At 40.1% G+C, this 25,659-nt stretch overlaps 2 protein-coding genes across 15 annotated transcripts in view; one reads left to right on the forward strand and one right to left on the reverse strand.

Moving 5' to 3' along the window:
- LOC109407097 (neuronal acetylcholine receptor subunit alpha-7) overlaps positions 1-25,659 on the reverse strand; it is a 349,591-nt gene that overhangs the window by 275,818 nt on the left and 48,114 nt on the right. The window lies entirely within an intron of this gene.
- On the forward strand, positions 6,829-14,046 carry LOC109621921 (uncharacterized). Of its 6 annotated transcripts, none has more exons than XR_009997740.1 (3): positions 6,829-13,651; positions 13,711-13,786; positions 13,853-14,046. XR_009997740.1 is itself a non-coding variant. In XM_062851745.1 (3 exons), exon 3 carries the CDS (start codon positions 7,516-7,518, stop codon positions 13,381-13,383), a length of 5,868 nt encoding a protein of 1,955 aa, XP_062707729.1. In that variant the 5' UTR covers positions 6,829-7,213; positions 7,280-7,344; positions 7,406-7,515; the 3' UTR covers positions 13,384-14,046. The 6 variants fall into 6 exon arrangements, 3 of the variants coding, with proteins under 3 accessions (XP_062707729.1, XP_062707730.1, XP_062707728.1); XM_062851745.1 differs by having other exon boundaries at positions 6,829-7,213; positions 7,280-7,344; positions 7,406-14,046; XM_062851746.1 differs by having other exon boundaries at positions 6,829-7,078; positions 7,138-7,213; positions 7,280-14,046.

The raw sequence follows: 25,659 nt of genomic DNA on the forward strand, positions 1-25,659 counted from the left end.
GACACCCTAACAGGAAGGTTAGGGTAGTGTAGGTCTGAGGCCGTCTTCTACAACAAAAGAAAAAGCCAGGACTACCGTAATCCGGGGTAACATTGATCAGAATTTTCTATCTTTCTTGAATAATTCTCTTGTTAAAGCAAACGTTACATGTTCTATATTTTTAAAACAAGTACTGGCCCTCTGATTATGTGTTAAGCTACTCGAAAAAGTATTGTAAAACTTTAAAACATGTTTAAATAAGATTTTAATCTAATTTTTGATTGTGTTGATTTGGGGTAACATTGATCATGTCAGTGATCAATGTTCATTTATGTTGAAAATACCCTTACTTACTAAATTCGGGGTCGCTGATTTCGAATATGTTGTCCAAATTCTTACAAATTATATACTTTTTAAGTTATGTTAGGATTAAAATACTCCAAACCACGAATAACGCCTAAAGGTAGGCAATGGCTTGAGGAATTGACAGCCGACTTTAAATAAATCGTATATTTTACTGAAAAATAGAATTTTCATAAAAGTTTCGTTTATGAAATCCAACTCTAGGATATCATATTGAAGTAATACAGTGATTTCGAACCTCATATTGTATCTAGTATTCACGCCAAGCATGAATGTTTGGCAATGTATCTCATTGCGCTACGAAACACAATTATGGAAAAATCGATTTAATTGAATGTTTATGAAATTCAGTTTTCATAAATTGCATGTCATTTAATAGATTAATGATAGCAGATTACGATATACCATTTCATAGCAGAAACTGATTCAATGTAAAATGCTTGTTTGAACATTTCATGAGGTGGGTCAAGCCGATCAATGTTACCCCGCTGATCAATGATACCCCGGATTACGGTACTCTCTCCTCGTACCCACTAAACCATTCCTATGGTCGTCAATCCCTACGTCTCTCCGGAACCACCAAGAAGGTATTGCTTCAGAGAGGGACTAGTGCACATCGCACCCGCAAGGTTAGCTGCGTTGCCTAGCAGCAACGAACATCGATGACTCGCTCTGGAGAGTCCATCACGGTAACATGCTGGCGCTTAGCCAATCTTCCGAGTGGTCCTCGCCACTACCTTTGTCCTCGGAAGGCGGGCAGGGTCAACCCCGCCCGCGCCTAACTGCTTTGCAGACATCAAGAACTGATGCCCACGTGCAACCCGATCTGACCTGCTGAAGGCAAGGGTATCACTACGCTTCAGGCTCTATCAGCTGCACCAGAAGGTTGCTGATAGCAGGGTCTCCACCTGCCCCGACCCTTGCCGGGGACCCCTTTCCAACCGCGGGCTCGGATCCAACCCAGTAGACCGACGCCACGACAGCACCGCTACCGGGACTTCCTCTCTGCGGCCACTTAATCGCTGTAAGGGTCGATCTCGACCGCAGGGCACCGGTATGACCTATGAAGCCGACTCCGAACCCCTGGACCACCTCTTGTACTGCATTTGGACTAGCCACTCTCCGAGTCCACGCGCCACCTCCTCTGTAGCTCCCAGACGATATGGGTGATAGCCGTTGAAACGGCGTTCCAGCCAAACTCATCCCTACACATCCTCTGGACCAAGTTGTCCGGGGGCAGCAGGGACGAAAGTCCTGGGGCCTGACGCACCCCCCCCGCTTGCGAGTCAGCCGCGTAGTCGCCTGCTAAGAATAGGACTACTAACCCCAATTCAAGGTGTCAAGCGACCCGTGCTGAGGAATGAGTGATCGAGGGGGTGAAAAAGATGCTCGATCTTTAACGGAGCCTGAGGGGTACCTGGGCACCCTCCACAATAAGCTGTCCCTTACTGCGTTAATGCAGGGCTCTGGCGTGGTGGACATTCCTTCGTGGGATTTAATCATGAAGTCAATTAAAAATCAGAATCTAGGTGGAAATAGTGGTGGGATCAACCCCTTCGCAAGAAGCGGGTTGATGAGATCTCCGACAAGGAGAAGTGAGGAGATAGGCGCTGGGAGTTGCGTACGCAGCTCAAGCGTGGGTCTCCAGTCCACTTCCCGGCAAGCCAGAAGGTGGAGGTTATGGACGGAGCGTGGTTGTTGAGGGCCGTCAACCGAGAATCCAAAGGACGGTCCGCAATGGAGGTGGCTGAGCAGCAGTGAACATAAGCAAGGATCTGAAAACGGCCTTGCTTCGACTTAGGGCGTCGATCGACGATGCCAAGCAGGAGCAGGCGGCACTCGCGTTGCTGACTGCTGCAGCAGCGAAGCCTGCAAATGAGAAAGTGCCGAAGTTTACCCAAACGGAGGCCTTCTCCTTCACAGGAAGTCCGAATAAGGCGGAAGCGACTGCTCGCGACAAACGGGGCAAGCAATCGCAGAAGCGGGCGAGGCAACCGTCAAGCGAGGAGCTGTCTGGCGGTGCCCGCAAGGCCAGGCGAATCATTACCCCGAAAGTCGGTAATAATGCCGGAAGGTCGGACCCCAGCCAGGGTTCCCGGAAAGCTGGGAAGAGTGGGCCTGAGAAGGCTGTTGGAGGGGATCGTTGGAGGACTTTTTCCGCGTCATGATCCTAATCCTTGGCCTTCTTTCGTAGGACAGCCGGGGACTGGGGCTGGCGATGAGGAGAGGGTCACCGATGTGGAACTTGCGGGGATAGCTAAGTCCCTTAGCGTAGGTAAGGCCCCAGGTCCGAACGGAGTTCCGAACCTGGCCTTAAAAGTAGCTATTGCAGAGGCTCCCGAGATGTTCAGGTCTGCTATGCAGAAATGCCTGGACGAGGGAGTTTTCCCAGAAGCTTGGAAGAGGCAGAGCCTGGTACTATTGCCAAAGGCGGGGGAAACCACCCGGAGACCCGTCGGCATATAGACCAATATGCTTGATTGACATGGCGGGGAAGGTGCTTGAAAAGATCATCCTTAATAGAATGTTGCGGTTCACCGAGGGCGAAAATGGTCTTTCGAGTAACCAGTACGGCTTCCGGATTGTTTTTACAATCCTGTATTATTGTTCCTCAATCGGAATTCTGACTGAAATAATTATAGTTTCAGGCTTTTGACGTGAGTTGTCAAGCTTGACAACTACAATATTACAGTAGTCTCAAACATAGTTTTCTTTTACTTTCAATAAAATATTCATTAGAAAACAACATGCTTGTTTTTTCTCTGGGTTGTTATTATTTATATTGAAACAAAAAAGAAAAAAAAATCTAACGGAAAAATCGGGGATTCTCCTGATTAATCAAATTTACAACTTTTCAAAAATGTCTTACCTTGTATACCGCATGCCCCACTAATTAAAGGTGATTTTCAATAAGAGTAATGCGGGGAAAAAGTTCGCACGGGGCAAAAGTTCGCAGTGGGTCTTTTTCTGAGCACGAGTTAATAACCCAAACAAATCTGTATGGGTTCGACACATAATCAGGTCAGTTACTCGTCAATAAAAATTGGAACGAGTTCGTTATGGTTTGGCAGAGTAATGCAAAAAAAATGTGTTTCTAGGTGTTTTGATAGAATTTTTGAGCCGTTTGAAATAAGAATATGTAATAACAGGAAGAAGAAAAATCTCATAACCTCTTGATGTCGGAGAATCGTTATTCCATAATAGTTCGCGAGGTGCATTCGAATAAACAATAAACTACAAGTGCTTCTTGTAGAAAGGGGCATTGTTAAAACCTCGACAGTGGGGCAAAAGTTCGCACTACATTTCTGAACCTAATACATCAATATAATTACAGAATCTTTGAAGCAATAATGATTTCGTATAGAAACTATTATATATGTATAATATGTGTAGTATGCAACCTGAAATCGTTGCGGCAGAGGGTTTGAACTTAGTTTTGTAAGAAGATTGATTGTGAAGTACCGTAATCCGGGGTAACATTGATCAGAATTTTCGATCTTTCTTGAATAATTCTCTTGTTAAAGCAAATGTTGCATGTCTTATGTTTTTAAAACAAGTACTGGCCCTCTGATTATGTGTTAAGCTACTCGAAAAGGTCTTGTAAAATTTTTAAACATGTTTGAATAGGCTTTTTAATCTAATTTTTGATTTTGTTTATTTGGGGTAACATTGATCATGTCAGTGATCAATGTTCGTTTGTGTTGAAAATACCCTTACTTACTAAATTCGGGGTCGCTGATATCGAATATGTTGTCCAAATTCTTACAAGTTATGTACTTTTTGAGTTATTTTAAGATTAAAATCCTCCAAACCGCGAATAACGCCTTAAGGTAGGCAATCGCGTAAGGAATTGTTAGCTTACTTTAAATAAATCATATATTTTATTGAAAAAGAGCATTTACATAAAGATTTCGTTCATTAAATCAAACTCTAGGATATCATATTGAAGTAATACAGTGAGTTCGAACCTCATATTGTATCTAGTATTCATGCCATGCGTGAATGTTTGACCATGTATCTCATTGCGTTACGAAACACAGTTATGGAAAAATCGATTTAATTCAATGTTTATGAAATTCAATTTACATGAATTACATGTCATTTAATAGCTAAATAATAGCAGATTTCGATATACCATTCGATAGCAGAACCTGATTCAATGTAAAATGCATGTTTGGACATTTCATGAGGTCGGTCAAGCCGATCAATGTTACCCCGCTGATCAATGATACCCCGTTTTACGGTAAACATTATTTTTACCCATGTAAATCAAGAAATGAAAAATGGCTAAAAAAATTTCAAACATTCTCTTTGTCATCCTCGTCGTGTCTTTTCATATGTTTCTGAAGGTCTTTTGTTCATCTACTTTACCGGGGTCTTTCATAGCTTAGTTTGTAAATTCACAGTTATAATTTATCACCATGCTGACGGGGATAAGATTCGATTACGGTCCCGTTCAACAGTTTTGTTGCATATTAGATTTTGTTCATGTATTTTATGCAACACGTTTCTCTATGATTACCCCACAATGAATTTTGACAATTTCAGCAACGCTGGAAAGGGCAGCTCTTAGATAATAATTGTGAAAGTCTTCATAAAACACATTCTATACAAAAAGCTGAACACCAGGTCGTATTCCAGTTGGGCCGTAATGTTAAGAACAGAAAGAAACAGATTTCATGGCTAGATTGAAAAGACGAACATGAATTAACATGAAATAAATGGACATCACACAAATAAACTAACATGTACAAGGTGCGAACTTTTGCCCCGCATAATGCGAACTTTTTTGTTCATCGACTTCAAAGCGGCATACGACAGTATCGACCGCGCAGAGCTATGGAGAATCATGGACGAAAACGGCTTTCCTGGGAAGCTGACTAGACTGATTAAAGCAACGATGGACGGTGTGCAAAACTGCGTAAGGGTTTCGGGTGAACTATCCAGTTCATTTGAATCTCGCCGGGGACTGAGACAAGGTAATGGACTCTCATGCCTTCTCTTCAACATAGCTCTGGAAGGTGTGATGCGACGAGCCGGGCTCAACAGCCGAGGAACGATTTTCACAAAATCCGGTCAATTTATGTGCTTTGCGGACGACATGGACATTATTGCAAGAACATTTGGAACGGTGGCAGAGCTGTACACCCGCCTAAAACGCGAAGCAGCAAAGGTCGGACTGGTGGTGAATGCCTCAAAAACAAAGTACATGCTGGTAGGCGGAACCGAAAACGACCGGATCCGTCTGGGTAGTAATGTTACGATAGACGGGGATACTTTCGAGGTGGTGGAGGAATTCGTCTACCTCGGATCCTTACTGACGGCTGACAACAACGTGAGCCGTGAAATTCGGAGGCGCATCATCAGCGGAAGTCGGGCCTACTACGGGCTCCAGAAGAAACTGCGGTCGAAAAAGATTCACCCACGCACCAAATGCACCATGTACAAAACGCTAATAAGACCGGTGATTCTCTACGGGCACGAGACATGGACCATGCTCGAGGAGGACCTGCAAGCACTCGGAGTTTTCGAGCGACGCGTGCTAAGGACGATCTTCGGCGGTGTGCAGGAGAACGGTGTGTGGCGGAGAAGAATGAACCACGAGCTCGCTGCACTTTACGGCGAACCCAGCATCCAGAAGGTGGCCAAAGCCGGAAGAATACGGTGGGCAGGGCATGTTGCAAGAATGCCGGACAACAACCCTGCAAAGCTGGTGTTTGCCACTGATACGGTTGGCACAAGAAGGCGTGGAGCGCAGAGAGCACGATGGGCGGACCAGGTGGAACGTGACTTGGCGAGCATTGGGCGCGACCGAGGATGGAGAGCGGCAGCCACGAACCGTGTATTATGGAGAAATATTGTTGATTCAGTTTTATCTTGAATTTGATGTAATACTAAATAAATGAAAATGAATGCGAACTTTTGCCCCCACTATGGGGCAAAAGTTCGCATTGGAGTACTTGTATTAAAAATTGTATTACTAAAACTACAAAAGCAACGCGAAAAAATCTAGTACTACGTTTTGAAGGCAACATGATAAGGAATCGTTTAACGAAGAAAACCGATATTGATTTCTTTTCGTATAATAAAGGGTGATACGGTCAAAATTTGGTCACACAATTTGTTTCATAACTTGAGACTGCGTACACCAAAACAGCTGATTTTTGGACCAGTATTGGTACATTATATGTAGCTTATATCATAAAATTTTCATCAAAATCGGTTTAGTATTTGCGGAGATATTGTGAATCCTGAAAACTGCAATTTTAAAATTTTGTTCAAAGAGGATTAAAAAATAAGAACACGTTTTTACTCTTTTTTTTATAGAGCCAGAAATACTGAACCAATTTCAATTAAAATTTTTCTGTGTGTAAAGTATACATATCAAAATATTGTGTAAAAATTTCATTCAATTTGATCCAGCCGTTACAAAGTTATATTTGTTTAGGTGGTAAAATTTTGTCAAATTTTGCCAAGTCAAGTTGTTGCGAACGCCCCTCGTCATCGATCGCATCCACTAAACGCACCAATGTCATCTGATAGATCGTGTGAAGTTTATATTCTGTCAAAGAAAGTGACTGTAGGGAGAGATGAGAAGAATGTGAATTTGAAGCGTAACACATTGAATTTGTTGCTTACTAAAAAGTCATTATTATCTATAAAATCATACTTTAAATTGCCATTTGAAGACTATTTGCCATTGAGATATTGCGGTATAGTGAATTGGTAAAAATAGGTAAAAATCACTAATAATTTCTTGAACTAATGTCAATATAAACTAAAATTTGTTCCTAGAATTGAAAATAGGTTAGGCGAACTATCATTCCCATTGGAAGCGGCGTTTTGTAGATAGTGTGTAATTCCTTGAAGGGTGAGATTTGAAATCCACTGTGATTTATGATTTACAATTCGCTGATTTAGATCATATTTTGAGCAGGACTCCGCAATATAACCGCCAACAGAATTCTTATTTCGGGTCAGAATACGACAGAACCACTAAACGTAAGTCGCAAGGTAATTCACACAAACTATTGCTCTTCTTATGTTCATGTATCCATTCTAGGAAATTTTAACGCAGTTAAATATATCGTTTAAAATTCGGAAATCTGTGTTCTTCGAGTTGTTTCATCAACAGTTTAAAATTTCGTTTACCCGAATTAAGTGGATTCGAAGATGTCGCGATGGCAAGAACACGACGAGAACAGCCTGGAGCAGAGCTGTCTATGTGGCCTACCGGAAACAAGCCAGATGGTCAGTTGTGATGAATGCCAAAGGTGGTACCACTTCGCATGTGTTGGCGTAACCGAAGCCATCGCCGATTACGATTGGAGCTGTCAGAGATGCCTTAATGCCAGAATCTCCGCTCCATTTTCGGCCACGTCTATCATTCCACCAGCAAACCGTAATTCTACCACCAGCGCAATAATCCCACCACCCCCATTATTCATTCCGAATTCATCAGAAGGGCCGGCTGCAAGCTGTTCAATGTTTGCTGGTTCGTCCACAATCCATCCGCCACCACTGCCACCGTCATCAAGCGGAATAAATGACCAAGCACGTACATATCGAAGTTTTATGTCGATTCCACTGGCTCAACCGGTAATGACAACGGCTCCGTCCGAGCAACCGACTCACGCGAATGCTCCTGCAGTTCCTCCAGAGCGTCAGCAATTGATTTCGCAACTGCCGCCGGATTTGAGAATTCGATTCCTAGAAGAAGAGCAGGCCATCGAAATGCGGCATTTATTTGAGCGGTATCAGCTACTGTTGGACAGAACACCAGCCTCAACGATCCCCAGTCAACCAGCTGTACTGTCATCGAGTAGTGCATCGAATGCAGCACCACAGTGTCATGTATTTTCGGCTCATCAACCACGCATGGCAACTGTCAGTCTTCCGCCCGCTCCAATTCTACCTAACCCACAGTATCATTCCTCTCCAGTACAAAATCAGCGGAGCTCCAATAGGCAGTACCATGATGGAATCGGCTGTCAATATCAGCCTCAGCCCTCACCGGTGCAAAACAATGCGAACCAACGAGAATTTCATCACGCCAACCCGTTGGTGTCGACCAGATACGGAAATGAAACGACACTACTCAACAGAAGCCAAATTGCCGCTCGTCAAGCGGTATCGAAAGATCTTCCGGAATACAGTGGCGATCCGGAACAGTGGCCACTATTTTACGGGACCTTCGAGAGCACAACGCGTATCTGTGGGTACACCCCTGAAGAAAACATGATGCGACTGCAAAAATGCCTTAAAGGAAGGGCTCTCGAGGCTGTGCATTGTCAGCTACTCCATCCAGGGAACCTTGATAGTGTACTAGCCACACTTAAAATGCTCTTTGGACGACCAGAAATAATTGTACATTCTCTAGTCCAAAAAATTCAGTCGCTACCCGCACCCAAAGCCGACAGACTGAACACGTTGATTGATTTTGCCATAGCAGTGAGGAACATGGTGGCGACAGTACATAATTGTAATTTGGATGAGCATTTGTGTAACATGTCGCTTCTACAGAGTTTAGTAGATCGTTTGCCTCCCATGATCCGCTTGAACTGGGCGACATACCGTCAGGGTTTGTTTCGAGTCACGTTAACGGAATTCAGCGCGTGGCTATACACACTCGCTGAGGCAGCTAGTACGGTTACAATTCCACACATCCAAAACGAGCCCGATCGACCACGTCGTACCAGGAAGGAAGAAGGTTTTTTTAATGCGCACACCGAAACTACTTTGAGACAAACGGATGGACAATCCGCTGGCAGATCCACAGGATGCGTTATTTGCAAAGAAAATTGTGGAAGTTTGGAACGATGCAGACAGTTTCTAGCCCAGGATCATCCAGGCCGCTGGAGTTTGCTTCGCGAGTTCAAACTTTGCCGCAGTTGTTTGGGAACACATCAAGGTCCATGCAGATTCGTCAAAGTTTGCGGCAAGAACGGATGTACTTTTAAGCATCATAGCTTGTTACACAACGACGCTAGAGATAAACGTCCTTCTCCGAATGTCGCGAATCTCCAAGAACTCGTGAGCGACCAAAACGTTAACAATCATACCTGCAACACCCATCGAGGGGACAATAAATCAGTATTGTTTCAATATATTCCGGTCACTCTGCACAACCAGGGCGTTAAAATACGCACTTACGCCTTCCTGGACTTGGGATCTTCGGTAACGTTGCTAGAAGAGAGTCTTGCTACGAAGCTACAGCTCAAAGGAAAAACACACCCACTCTGCCTTCGCTGGACTGCCGATACTTGCCGCTTCGAAAACTCAGCTACGATCGTGACTGTGGAAGTTTCCGGAGTGCGCAAGGAGGACAGCAAATATCGCCTTTCGGAAGTATATACGGTGAAGGATTTAAAGCTACCCACGCAGTCACTTCCCTTCGGACAACTTTCTACCGAGTATACACACCTAGGAGGAATACCAGTGGACTCGTACTCAAATATTCAACCACGCATCATGATCGGCATGAACAACGCTCGGGTCATACATTCTATCGAAAGTCGAGAAGGAGAAGAACATGAGCCCATTGCAGCTAAAACAAGATTGGGATGGATGATTTTTGGCACATGTTTCACCGATAATCAAGCTACTGCGACTACTATTCCGCACAGTTTCCACGTTTGCCATCACGTAGCAGAAACCGATATAGAATTGAACACCGCAGTTAAGGAATATTTTGCTCTGGAAGGATTGGGCATTTCAAAACCAGCTAAACCATTACTCTCCACCGAGGACGAGCGCGCTACCAAGATGATGCGTTCTCTGACGCTTTTCGATAACGGAAGATATCGTACTGGTTTGTTATGGAAGTATGATGACGTCCGGCTCCCCGATAGCAGACCGATGGCATTGCGTCGCCACAACTGCCTGATGAAACGAATGGAAAGAGATGTTGATCTGGCTGCAACACTGAAGGCAAAAATGAACGAGTATATTGCGAAAGGCTACATTCGTGAACTTTCGCCGTTTGAGAAGCAGAAAATAGTGGACCGTGTCTGGTACTTACCCATATTCCCCGTGTTCAATCCGAACAAACCTAACAAAGTGAGGATTGTATGGGATGCAGCGGCCGCCGTTGGCCGAATATCACTAAACGACGTTCTGATGAAAGGGCCCGACCTCCTGACGGCTCTACCTTTCGTGTTGTACAGATTTAGAGAAAAACCAATTGCCGTATCGGGTGATATTGCCGAAATGTTTCTACGGATTCGAATGAACGATGATGATCAACAATGCCAGCGTATTCTGTGGTGCAACCAAGACGGCACAGTCGGAGAATATGTTGTTACAGTGATGACCTTTGGCGCCAAGTGCTCTCCAAGCTGCGCCCAGTTCGTCGTTAATCAGAACGCTGCGAGATTCAAATCGAATTACCCGGAGGCAGTAGAAGTCATCGAGAAAGGCCACTATGTCGACGACATGTTGGCAAGTGTCGATACTGAAGAAGCTGCCATCAAACTTGTGGAAGATGTGCGCTACATACACCAACAAGGCGGATTCAACATGAGGAACTGGAAGTCCAATTCCCAAGCTGTTTTACGAGCACTAGGAGAAACTGGATCACCGGAAAAGAACTTGGATGTGGGCGAGGAACAAGTTTTGGAAAAGGTCCTTGGTATGTGGTGGGACACCAATACAGACACCTTCCGTTACAAGCTCTCCACTGAACGAAACCAAGAGCTTCTCTTTGGCCATAAACATCCCACGAAACGTGATGTTCTCCGTGTACTTATGTCGGTGTACGACCCTCTTGGCCTGCTATCCCATTATATGATATCTCTGAAACTGTTATTTCAAGAGATTTGGCGAGAGGGTACATCCTGGGATGACAAAATCGGTCTGAAACAGTTAGACAAGTGGAAGGATTGGCAGGGATCGCTCCATGAGGCCGAATCGGTCCGGATCCCTCGATGCTACGATGTGTCGCCTTCGTTAGGATCAGAAAGGATTGTGGAACTTCACACGTTCGTTGACGCCAGCGAACTAGGGTACGCTGCGGTCAGCTACTTCCGGTTCATTGAGGGGACACGAATTTCTTGTTCGTTGGTCGCGTCGAAAAGTAGAGTTGCTCCTCTTAAATTTGTGTCTATACCCAGGCTCGAACTTCAAGCCGCGGTAATTGGTTGCCGTTTGGCGGCAAGTATTGGACAAGGACACTCGATCAAAATCCAAAGGAGATATTTTTGGACGGACGCTCGCGATGTTATGTGCTGGCTTAAAGCGGATCATCGGAAATATTCCCAATACGTCGCCTTTCGAGTTGGGGAAATTTTAGAAATGACAGAAATTTCGGAATGGCGATGGCTGCGAGGAAAATCAAATGTAGCTGACGAAGGCACCAAGTGTGGTAATCACCCGAGCTTCAACATGAGCAGCCGCTGGTTTGCTGGGCCTCCATTTTTGTGGAAACATTGTTCAGAGTGGCCAACCGAATCAATCAACCAAGAAACCACAGTAGAACTCAGGTCGCACCTTTTACATCATTGTACCCCAGTTGGAAGTGACATTTTGCGAGTTGAGGATTATTCCAATTGGACCCGTTTGCGTCGTATCTCTGCGTGGATGTTTCGGTTTTCCGGTAACATAAAACGAAAAATAACTGGTGAGACACTACTTCAAGGGCCGCTTACTAGTGAGGAGCTTCGAGCAGCGGAAAATTATCTGTACAAGCGTACACAATGGGAACGATACGCTGAAGAAATGCGAACATTATCTAGCAGTGATGGACCTGTAAGTAAACCGAGCTTGCCCAAAACCAGTGCTTTGTACAAGTTAACTCCCAGCCTCGACGACGAAGGTGTAATGCGAATACATAGTCGTTTAGACATTTCTGATTTCACTGGTAAGAGCACACAATTTCCCATTGTGCTGCCGCGGAGTCATCCGCTCACCAAGTTGGTACTACAAAGCTTCCACGAAAAATATCATCACCAGTGCAACGAAACCTTTGTTAATGAGGCCCGAAGGAAGTTCTACATACCAAAAATTCGAGTTGAATGTAATAGAATTCGCAAAGAATGTCAGCGTTGCAAAATCCGTCTGGCAACACCTACCCCTCCAATAATGGCGAATTTACCAAAGCAACGACTAGCAGCGTATGTTCGCCCCTTTTCATACTCAGGCGTGGACTATTTTGGACCATACCAGGTAATCGTCAGGCGCCGCCCGGAAAAACGTTGGGGGGTATTAATAACCTGCTTGACTACTCGTGCTATACATATTGAAATAGCGCACAGTCTTTCAACGGACTCATGTATAATGGCTCTAGAGAATTGTTTCGCAAGACGAGGAACTCCACTACAAATAATTAGCGATAGGGGAACAAATTTTGTAGGTGCTTCGAAAGAGCTTAAAGAAGCACTAGCCCTTATCGACGATCACAAACTGGCAATGGAGTTCACAAGCCCATCCACGTCATGGAAGTTTAATCCACCTGCGTCTCCACATATGGGGGGCGCCTGGGAGCGCATGATACAGACCGTTAAGAAAGTTTTGGCTGAGATCAAACCGAAACACTCACCCTCCGACGAAGTCCTAAGAAATTTGATGATCAAAATAGAAAACGTTGTGAACAGCAGGCCATTAACCCACGTTCCCGTTGACGACGAGTCTTCACCCGCTTTGACGCCGAATCATTTTTTAGTTGGTTCCTCGAATGGCTCAAAACCTCTTGTACCATTCAATGACTGTCCTACTATGATTCGCAACTCCTGGAAAACATCAGACGTTCTGGCGAACTATTTCTGGCGTCGATGGGTTACTGAATACTCTCCTGACATTGCTCGGCGCACAAAATGGTTCAGCACAAATAAGGACATCGCTGTTGGAGATATAGTTATTATTGTGGATCCCGCATTTCCTAGAAATTGTTGGCCTAAGGGGAAAGTACTGGAAGTTAAAACCTCGAAGGATGGACACGTGCGATCAGCTGTAGTTCAGACCATTTCCGGCATCTACGAAAGACCAGCGGTGAAATTGGCTGTACTGGACATCGGGGCAAATGGAAGTAATTCGAACCAGGGTTGAAGTACTGGGGGGGAGTGTTGCGAACGCCCCTCGTCATCGATCGCATCCACTAAACGCACCAATGTCATCTGATAGATCGTGTGAAGTTTATATTCTGTCAAAGAAAGTGACTGTAGGGAGAGATGAGAAGAATGTGAATTTGAAGCGTAACACATTGAATTTGTTGCTTACTAAAAAGTCATTATTATCTATAAAATCATACTTTAAATTGCCATTTGAAGACTATTTGCCATTGAGATATTGCGGTATAGTGAATTGGTAAAAATAGGTAAAAATCACTAATAATTTCTTGAACTAATGTCAATATAAACTAAAATTTGTTCCTAGAATTGAAAATAGGTTAGGCGAACTATCATTCCCATTGGAAGCGGCGTTTTGTAGATAGTGTGTAATTCCTTGAAGGGTGAGATTTGAAATCCACTGTGATTTATGATTTACAATTCGCTGATTTAGATCATATTTTGAGCAGGACTCCGCAATATAACCGCCAACAGAATTCTTATTTCGGGTCAGAATACGACAGAACCACTAAACGTAAGTCGCAAGGTAATTCACACAAACTATTGCTCTTCTTATGTTCATGTATCCATTCTAGGAAATTTTAACGCAGTTAAATATATCGTTTAAAATTCGGAAATCTGTGTTCTTCGAGTTGTTTCATCAACACAAGTCAAATTTTGGTCACGCAATTTTTTTCATAACTTTAGATTGCGTACACCAAAACAGCTGATTTTTGGACCAGTAATGGTACATTATATGTAGCTTGTACCCTAAAATTTTTATCAAAATCGGTTTAGTATTTGCGGAGATATTGTTGAACCCTAAGATCCGCAATTTTAAAATTCTGTGCAAAGAGGATTCTCATATTTTTACTGTTTTATTTATAGAGCCAGAGATACTTAACCGATTTCAATGAAAATTTTTCTGTATGTGAAGTATGCATATCAAAATATTACTTAAAAATTTCATTCAATTTGATCCAGCCGTTACAAAGTTATATTTGCTTAAGTGGCACCCGGTCAGTTTTTTTTCATACTCAAACTGCTACAACTTTGAAAGTATTCATACAAAATGGCTCAAAATTTTACTAAGAACGTATTTTCATAATAGTACTATACTGTAAAATTTTGATAAAAATCGGAGCAGTATTGGTAGTTCTATAATCAAAATTGTGCTTTATTGACCTTAAATTTCCGAAAATTTACTATGGAGCGCCTTTGTACAAAATTTGAAAAAGGTAGGTCGATGGTTTTGTCTATATATCAACCAATACTCAATCGATTATGATGAAAATTTTATAGTATAAGCTACATATAATGTAGCATTACTGGTCCAAAAATCAGCTGTTTTGGTGTACTCAGTCTAAAGTTATGAAAAAAAAAATGTGCGACCAAATTTTGACCGTATCACCCTTTAGTTATTTTGTGAAGCATTGAGCTTCTCGAGAATTTTTAGCATTTCGACAAGTTTCTCTTCGACCTCTTGGTTGCGCGCCAGAGTATAATGTGTGTTGGGCACTTTGCGACGATTAACTCAAATCCACAGACCAGCGCACAATTTGCGCGCCGATTGCCTACGCGCCAAGTTTTTCACTAGTCAAATCACTATTAATCAGTGGTTTAATGAAGTAAAAGCGTCGTTACCGTCAATAATATCTTTGTTGTACCATATTTCCAGACATTAGAAAGTTCAATGTTTTAGGCAAAACATGGATCCGAACCCTAAGAAGATAGAGCTCTTGGCGCGAACCATTTTGACACTTGTTTATTTACATTTTGTATGGCGCACAACCCGGCGCATGGGCTGTCGCCGCACAAGTTGTTGGCCAGTATGCGGATTTCAGAAAAGATTCGCATTATGTTAGGTGCGAACTTTTGCCCCGCATTACTCTATGATTTTCATTGCATAACTTTAAAACTATCGCTTTTCCAGTATTAGCAAAGTAGTAAATGCTTTGCAAAACAAAACATTCTGCTTGGTTTGACAGAAGTGAGTGGTTTTTCAGTAAAACATTTGCATCAAAATACTCTCCTTGATTTCATGGTAAATATTGTGGTTTTTACAATCCTATTCGACGCCGAGGAAATGGTCAGATATATTGACTTAGAAACAAAATAGAAATAGGGTGACGATGGGTATTATCGGCAGGTTTGTTCTCTTCGTCTTGGGAGGTTTTTGTCGGCTAAATTTCTTGAAACCTGGTCATGTAACTCAGCTTGGATGGGAAGGATTTGAGGCCAACTCTGAGTTCAATAGCTTTCAAAAAACCCCCCATGACGAAGAGAACAAAACTGCCGAAAATACACAATTTCCCCTATATTAATTTCCGCAAGAGTCGCCATAAAACACTGGATTGTTGAATCAAACAGAATATCACATGGATTTTAAACTAGCGTATCTGTTTGAAACTATAAGAATTCACATATTTTCAAAAGAATTTATATGTGTCAATTCAACAAACGTTATTTTGGTTTCAATTTGAACGCTTTTCTGTCCATGTATGACTCTACTGACATAGGTAATCCTTGTGCTGATAGTGAGCACACAATAGACGAGTGCACCGATGAACTGAATTCATCGCGGTCCGAGAATTTTGACACTACAGCGGGGTCGTTCCCAATCAGAATTGTTCAATTCTGATTGGAAATCTTTCACTTCTGATTGGAAGCGACCCCGCTCTAGTGTCAAAATTCTCGGACCGCGATGAATTCAGTTCATCGGTGCACTCGTCTCTCATCATCATCATCAAGACTTCAAATGAACCCGAACGAGCAAATCTTTTCGCACGTGAACTGCAGGCAGCTGAAATGAGCGTGGTTACGTTAAAGGAGGTACAGGGGCCTAGATCTGGAGATCGCAAAATTATCCGAGGAAGAAACATTCGTACTAGACATAGGTAACTCACTCGCTAGTCGACTCAAAGAACTGATTCGCGAAACCGAATGAGTGAACCACGTTTCCTTTTAAAAGAGTTACTATTCGCTGAAGTTCATTACGAGTACAACACGTGCCAAAAATAATTGGATTAACTGCGTACTTTAGTGATGTTTAGACACAGAACATCGCAATCTTTGCCAATCGATCATTTTTCAATCGTATATTGTATAGCCGACTCGTGCTAGTGATTCGACTCTTTAGTGGAAGCAACGAAAATCTGTGTATCCTGTATTTATTGCGTCGACAGCTGTGTCGACGTCCATACCTTGCGAGCTAATTTCTTCGTAAACTGGACATATAGAAAAAAGAGTCGGCTAACATCAAAAATGACATTTTATATCAAGTTACGGAAAAGAGTTGCTGAATCTGTCAAATGAGTCGACTCTTTTTGAGAGTGAATCAGCGATTCACTCTCAAAATTGAATCATTTTCCCATCTCTAATTCGTACCTTTCAAAAGGGAAACAGTAAGAATTATTGGTCTCACAATCAACACCAGCAAGATCAAGTAAATGATTGCTGGCAGACAGTATGTGTGCAATAGTGATGCTGGTAGCAAGGTGGTATTGAATTGTGAAAAAATAGAGGATACATTGGTGTACCTTAGAGCTGTAGTGTCGTAAGACAACTGTGTTACTCGCGAGGTGAAAGGTCCGCGCGGGTTAAGCAAGAGTAATTCATGATGTTTAATTTAATTTTCTATCGGTTAAGGTTCTTTCCTAAATGTAATTTGTTTAAACTTTCCGAACGTTGTACAAATGCAGAAAAGGTCACTTACAAAGAAAAGTTCCAGCTGATAATTGTGGAGATTTAAAACATTTTGCTGAGCAGCATTCTCTTTTTCAAGTTGAGATGTAACACTAAGAAGATGAAAGAAATAAAGCTCAAACAGCCTAGAAATCTATTCAGTTAGACAACGACACGAAAATAAATATGACCAATTGGAAAAATACTATTCATTGATGAATTTGAGAGTGCGCACAGTAGCGGAGCCAGGATCCTGATAATGGGGGGGCAGCGATTATTTGGCGTATCCAGTGTTATAGTGATTTGGCGGCAAGAGACGTATGTATATATTAAATCATGGAATTCGGTTCATAATTTGGCGGTGGCACAATGTTGGTCATGGTCATAAGTTGGTACAAATTGCGCTTTTTAAAATACTATCGCATCATGGCGGCGCTTAAGACGTTTAACATTCCGACTTGTTTTTTACATGACCAAAAAATATTCTCAGTGTGATACAATGTTGATCAAAAGTTTTATAGACTATTTTGCGCAGACAGCAAACTTTTTGCAATACCATATTTTTCTAGGATGTTTAATCTTTACTGTTAAGTGGAACTGCATGCAGAGCAAGACTCAAGCTAGGATGGTGGCTACATACATACATACATACCATATTTTTCTAGGATGTTTCCTTTCCATGCGTTTTATTTGACTGGTATTTGTTAATTTAATATCCAAGTTTCGAAATTTTCCAAATTAATGTTATTTTCGATCACGTCACTAAAATATTTTTTTGATATTGATTCAATAATGTTGCATATCAGTGCATCCAGGAGATTTTATATATCAATATGCAACTGACAATTTAGTTTATAAGAAACAAATATGATTTGCATTACCAGTGGCACCACGTGTCATCAAGTTTACACCAAGTCAATCACTGAGTAACCAGCTCTTCAGAAAATTAAAAAATAGTCAAGAATGAGAATACGCTTCTTGTAAAATGATAACCAATCCTGTTTTCGTCCAAACATAATTTTACTCAAACTTTAAGATTTTTTGTTCTCTTAAAAACATAAAAAGCCTTTATGGAAAAAATTCTCCATTTATCATTATCATTATTATCACTATACCTTACCTACTTATTTATTGTTGAAAAGTCGTTTATACTTTTTTTTAAAGAATTTTTCTTCCCTTGTTGCTGCAAGAAAATCGCCTATTTGATTTATATTTCTGCGTCCACATGGAAAAATTTCCCTTTTGATATTTTTTGCACCCCCATTGGAGGAAGAAAAAAATCCTTTGTGATTTTGGAAGAGCTGAGGAGCCTCCTGTATGTAAGAATGTTCACGTAATTTTCTCGAAATTATGAGCTTCTTCATAAAATTTAGGAAAAGTTACCTGTGTAATTTTTCAAAATATTTTGCTTCTCATATTGTAAGTAAAATCTTTTTTCCAGTATGAAGAAAATTTCATTCCGCTTTCTTAAATTTAATAAAATGATTTTTCGAAATATTCTGCGCCTGTGAATATTACAATGCCTCCATATGTTAAAAAATATCCTCTATGATTTCAGACATTGCTTCTCCTGAATATAAGAAAACCGCCAAATTGATTATTGATTATTTTTGCGCACTCATATTTACAAAAAAACTCTGTGATATTGGAACCACTCCCTGGGTTTATTTAAAAAATCTTTCCTCCGATGTCTTTAGAAATTCTTCTAGATATTTCTTTGTAAATTCTTTCAGGGATTCCTTCGCAAACGTCTTCAGGGATTCCTCAAGGGATTTCTTTAATAATTCTTCCAAGAAATCTATCAAGCAATCATTCGGAAATTCAATTAGAAACTGCAAAAAAAAATCTTAACGATTTATTTTAGAAAATCTTGCAGGATTGTTTCAAACATTCGTCCATGAACTTCATCGGATTTTTTTCAGAAACTCTTCGAGAGCTCTCTCCAGAAATTTCTCGAATAATTTATTTAGAAAACCATTCACGGATTCCTACAAAAATTCCTCTAGTGATTCATTTAGAAAGTTTTCCATGAAATCATTTCTCTGAGAATTTCTTAAAGAATTGTTTCAGGGATGCTTTTAGTAAATCCATAGATTCATTCAGGTATTTCTCTGGAATTCCCTAAAGATTTATCCAGAAATAAAGAACTAAAAAAAGAACTCTTCTATAAAGAATGGCTTCCATTCCAAATCATTCCATGAATTGCCTTAAAAAATCCTCCGTTCAAAAAATCTTGCATAGATTCCTTTATAAAATTCTCCAGGACTTGTACAGAAATTCCTCCAGAGCCCCATAAGCTTCTGAAAGAAATGCTCAATGGATTCTTTCAAAAATCTCTCCTGTGATTGTTTCGTTCCCTTTATTTTTTTTTCCAAGACTCATAATAAAGCTCCGCCGAAGATTTCTTTAGAAATTCTTGCAGGGATTCTTTAGAAAACCTTGTAAGCCCTTAAAAATTTCTCCAGAAATTTAACCAAGAATTCGTTTAGGAAATTTTCCATGGATTCCTTCTGAAGCTTCGCCAGGGATTACTTCAGAAAGTCTTCTAGAGTGTCTTTTAGAAAATCCCTCTGAAGGAATCGGAAGTTTGTCCAGGGAAACCATAAGTTTCAAATTTCTTTATTGAGATTTCCAGCCCTAGGCTAGTTCATCTTCGCATTCTGACGTTCTTTTAAAGATTGTTTCAGAAATTCTGTAAGCTAGCGATTTTTTTTAGAAAATATTCCGGTGATTTCTACAGGAACTCATACAGGATTTCTTCACGAACTCCTCCAGAGATTTCCTCGGGAATTTCCCCAAGGATTCCATTGGAAACACCCGCAGTAAAGTCTCCAGAAATTACTTCAGGGGTTCATCCAGAAAATCAAACAAGAATTCCCGCAGAGATTCTTGCATTATTAACTCCAGAGAATTGATCCAGGGGTTCCTGCAGAAATTCATACAGAGATTCTTGTGTTCCAGTAGCATTCCTCTGAATATTTCCTCAGAAATTCCTCCAGCGTTTCCTCCAAGGATACCTCTACAATTTTTTCCACGGATTCAGAAAATTTCCAGATTTTTTTACTAGTCATTTCTACACAAATTGAATTGGAAATTTCTCATAAGTTTTTTTGGATTTCTCCAGGAATATTAAAAAAATCCTCCTGGTTCTCTTTTGAAGGATTTCTCCAAGAACTCATCTAGAGTTTCTCAATAAATTCTTCTTGGAGTTCCACCAAGCGTTTTTCCAGGAAGTTTTCCTTGTTATTCCTTCAGAAATTTCTTCAGACATTCCTCCTAAGATTCCTTCAGGAATTTTCCTGGAATTCCTTTAAAAATACCTTCAGGGACTTTTACAGGGAATTAGACTGGAGAACCTTTTTTAAGTATTTAGTCCATGGATTTCTTCTGAAATTTCTTCAGGAATTTCTTCGGAAATATCTCCAGGGACTCTTTCAGTTTTAAGAATTTCTTTATGATTATCAGCAAAAGATGTTCCTTGGATTTTTCTTCGTAGAATTCTCCTTGAAATACCTTTAAAAAAATCCTGAAGAAATTCCTCCAAGTGTTCCTCCAGCAAATTCTTGAGAAATTGCTTCAGGGATTCTTGTAGAAACCCCTACAATGATTCTTTTTAAAATTGTTTTCTAATTCCATCAGAAATATCTCCTGTGATTCCTTCAAAGATTCCTCCAGAGATTTTTTTCAGCAGTTCATTCAGAAATTTCACAAAAAATACTGGAGGAGTTCTTGAATTTCTTAAGGAATCCCTGAAGGATCCTGTTTCTTTGAAGAAATCCCTAAAAAAATCATGAGAAACTTATGGAGGAATTCTGGAAAAAAATATAAAAAAAAACAGTCTTGGTGGAGTTTATGAAGAAATTTCTGAAGATATTTCTTAAGGAATTTCTGGAGGAGTTTCTTCCGAAAAGGACACTTTCGATGGATTTCTGAAGGAATCCTTGGAGAAATTTCTGAAGTAATTAAAGAACTTGTGGAGACACCTCAGGAGAAATGCTTCGAAGGATTTCTTGTACAATTTCTCTAGATGAGTGAAAATCCTGCTGAAATTTCTGAAAACAAAAGCCCTGGTAGAATTCTTCAAGGAATCACTATGACAATTTCGGAAGGAAAAGAATGTTTTGAAGGAAACTCTCAAAAAAATTTTGGAAGAACTGAAGAGCTTTCTGCAGGTACTCCAAGAAATATTTCTTGAACCAATGCCAAGGAATAAAGCTCTGTAAAAACTTCTGAAGATTTCCTAAAGAAAGGTCTGAATAAATCCTCAAATGAATTTACGAAGCAGTCTTTGAATGAATACCTGGAGAAACTTTTGGAGAAATCCCTCGAGGAACTTGTAGAAGAATAATTCGTGGAGAAATTTTGGAAGAAATGCCTGAGGGAATCTCTGGAGCAATTCTGGATGCTGAGATTTCCTCAAAAAAAACTGAAGGCATCCATAGAGTAATTCCTACAGGAATCCATAGGAATCCATAATCCTGAAAGAATCTGCGAAAGGTTTTCTGCAGAAATCTCTAGTGGAATTTCTGATAGAAATTCTAGGTGTAATCCTACAAGAAAAATACCAGCAGACAATTGCACATGAAGATCAGCGCGTCGTTCTTAACCCGACGTCTCCACTAGGCAAAAATGTCTTGCCTATTATCCGAACGGATATGTCATGACAGAAGTGTTCTCTCGCTGTTTGCATGGAAATCAGCGATGTTGATCATTTATGTTACGTTTTCTCTTTCTGGCAGCAAAATGGCATGACATTTCTGTCTAATGGAGACGTGGGGTAAAGCAAAGCGAAAGTTATTTTTAGACGCAACCTAAAAATACGGTCAACTTTTCGTTAAGTGCATCAAACATTCTGAAATTTTCACTGTAAGTTGATCAACTAGTTGCCTGTCTTTGGTCTAAATCTAAAAAAGATAGGGATAGCTGAGGTTGAAAAGGTTCTAGTAAAAAGCAAAATTAGCGGATAGCCAACTTTAAGGTGAATATATAACGAAGCCACTACTCTGAATTTACCCGCTGGTGGTGACCAATCGATCAACTTTTCAGCGCAATCCGTCTTTTAATTCCTCAGATTTGTGCTCTTTAAAATTCGAGTAGTGGTTTCGTTATATATTTACCTTAAACTGTTATATCTCCGGATTCAATGAACCATATGCAATAAAATTTTTAGCGATTATGACTTATATAATGAGCTTTGAAAGACGCTTAACTTAACTTAAAATTGATAACACGAAAATAAAATAATAGCGATTGAATTATTTTTCTAACATAACACAAAATTAGCAAAAACTTCAACATCGTTTCTAAATGCAAGATGGTAATTATAGGCCATATAAATTCGCATAATGGGCACGTTCGGTGTAGTACTAGATTTGTAGTAATGAGCTGAATTTTAGTATGGTGAGAAGGTCAATTTTCCGTTTCTGCAAAGAAATGGTGCAAAAAGCGTAAGTATTATGATTTCTTGACTAATTTGATGCTGTTTGAGTAAAACTTTGGATTACTATGTTGTTTATATTGCAAGAAATGGAAAAAAAAAAACAACACAGTTGCCCAAAGTTTTGCTCAAACCGCATCAAGTTAGGCAAGGAATCATAATACCCTCGCTTTTTGCACCATTTCATTGCAGAAACGGAGAATTGACCTTCTCACCAAACTAAAATTCAGCTCATTACTACAAATCTAGTACTTCACCGATCTGTCCTATAGGAAGCAAATAGTGGAGTACTAGATTGAAAGTAGTCAACTGGACTTTTGTATTACGAGATGATAAATTCTTCGTTTCTGCAATGAAATGGTGCTAACAGCGTGGGTATTATGATTAATTGCCTAATGTGATGATGATTGAGCAAAATTTTGGATCACTGTGTTTCCATTTCTTGCCAAGTCAACAACACATTAATCCAAGGTTTTACTCAAACAACATCAAATTAGGCAAGGAATCATATAACCCACGCTGTTTGCACCATTTAACCTTCCGTAACTCGCGCGGTTGACTACCTGCGTCAGCACCACGCTAATGCTGAGTACAAAAAGCGAGATTTTTTCAATGTGTTGTACAAAATACAACAGCGCGATCGTTCGAGGGTTAATTGCAGAAACGGAGAATTTAGCATCTCACCATACAAAAATCCAGCTCACTACTTTCAATCTAGTACTTTACTGAATGCTTCCTATTGCCTTTTTACACTTTAAATCAACTTTAAGTGTTCATATAAAGTAGCGATTGCTTTACATATACCGTAAATTTTCATGCATTACGGCTTCAGGTCCGTGGTCACTTGGGTTTAATATACATTCACTAATAAATACACCAATTTACTTAAAATTCATAAAATAAATTAAATCGCTATAACTTTTTTTTCTACAAACAGTTTTAGGTTAAGTCAAACGTTTTTGAAAGCTCGTTAACCCTCGAGCAGTCACGTCTTTGACTATCTGCAGCGACGTCACGCTCACGCTGTGTACCTCAAGCGTGCATTTTTCATGATGCGTGTACTCAGTACACGACGCGACCGCTCCCGGGTTAAGTCATTAAAGCTTCATGTAAAATAGCCCGATTTCTCCCCAATTTGAACCACTGATTGACAACTAGATGATCATCATTTTTGTGAATTGGGAGAGAAACTCCCATACACCGATAAACGCCTAAAAGTATGCAATGTTCTTGGATTTTCATCTAGTTTAAACCTCCTTTAACATTAGGGTCATTTTTGACTCAAACCATACACTACATCAGCGAGCTGCTGCCAACGTGATGCAAAAGGAAGGTTAAACTGTTATGATCAAAATTTTTTGCAACAATCCAATCAATTCGAACTTACTATGCGTAGGATGATCAAATGTTTATGAACTGTAAATATTATATTATTTCTCAGACAATGAATCTTGATAGCTCAGTTCACGGAGTTTTACTCAGTACTCCGCAAACGTACATAAGTATACAGGGAAAAATGAAATTATCTGGACAGGCAAAATTTCCTCATTTAAAAAACTTTTCGTTAAGTGCATCAATAAATCACAAATTTGTACTCACATTGATTGGATTGTTGTAACAAATTTTGATCACAACAGTTTAAACTAGATGAAAATCCAAGGGCATTGCATACTTTTGCGCGTTTATCGGCGTATGGGGGTTTCTGTCCCAATTCACAAAATTGCTTCCAATTAATAAAATCACCTGAGATGGCTCTTCATATGTATTATTTTGACCTACGTGTGCCTTTTGCCTAACTGATTGGCAGAATCTTGTTATAAAATCCAAAATACAATCCCGCACAATCAACGTTACCCGCTTTACCAAAAATACCCTGTTCTACGATAGCAAAATGTTACATGTAAGTAACATGCTTTCGGGCAGCAATTAGTTTTTAATGTTGAACTATCGGCGAAGTACCAATCGAAAGAAGTTTCCTAATTCACAACTGTAATTTTTCTTCTCTTATTATTCAAGAGAAATGGTATAAACTGTGCATTGAATAGAGAAAGAAATGCAGTAGCATGATCGGTTTTATGATTTTGAGCAAAAAATCGTTTTTATTTATTGCACAATGCTTCTACTAAAATACAGCATGACCTAGAGTGCAGCAAAAACCTGATCAAAAAACGCCAAATAGTAGGCAAAGTTTCACTCAAAAGAAATTATACTCCAACCTAAAACGTCCGTTATAGTGTTCTCAATCAAATACCAACGCCAAAAACTGAAACTTCTATTACCCTTACCCTATGCAAAATTGCAAATGCGATCATGCTATCGCTAGAGAAACATTCCTTACCTGAGTAAGTACTAAGAAAGTCAGAATCCCTATATACAGGGTGCTAGGTTCCTGAGTGCAAACTTTTTAAAGGGTGATAGAGGACCATAAATGGAGAAAAAAAATGTTCTACGAATATGGTCAAATCTCAGCCGTTACGTAGTTATTGAACTTCCCATGTTTTTGACTCTTATTGCCTTAACTGGAAATAACTTGAAAATGGTCAAACTTATCGAAGTTTTTTTACCCTTATTCGAAAAATTATTAAATTTTCTAACAAATGGCATCTTTGAATCGTTTGGTTTAGTTAAATAACTAAGTTTTCTAGAGCAAAATAGCTAAAAATAGTGTATTTTTATTGGTTTTTGTCAATTATGTTTGAAACATGCGTAATAAATTAAAAATCCTTCTTTGGTAAAGTTGTGGCCCCTGTTACACTCTACAATTCGTTCTTCGACACCAAACTTCTAGCTCTTATCGTTTTCTTGCAATTTTGATTTAAATGTGCGGCACAATGCGCAAAAAAGTGCTTTCCATGACAGTTGCAAATTTATGATCTGAAATGCGATGTTAAAATCAAAATTGCAACAAAACGATAAAAGATAGAAGGTTTGTGTCAAAGAACGAATTGTAGAGAGTGTAACAGGGGCCACAACTTTGCCAAAGAAAGAATTTTAATTTATTACGCATGTTTCAAAGATAATTGACTAAAAACAATAAAAATACACTATTTTTTAGCTATTTTGCTCTAGAAAACTTAGTTATTTAACTAAACCAATCGATTCAAAGATGCCATTTATTAGAAAATTCAATAATCTTTCGAATAAGGGTAAAAAAAC

Source organism: Aedes albopictus, chromosome 2 (assembly GCF_035046485.1).
Source record: "Aedes albopictus strain Foshan chromosome 2, AalbF5, whole genome shotgun sequence".
Classification (NCBI taxonomy): Eukaryota; Metazoa; Arthropoda; class Insecta; order Diptera; family Culicidae; genus Aedes; species Aedes albopictus.

Excerpts from the sequence above, each read along its gene's own strand:
- LOC109621921 (XM_062851745.1), top strand. The coding sequence starts at position 7,516 with ATGTCGCGATGGCAAGAACACGACGAGAACAGCCTGGAGCAGAGCTGT.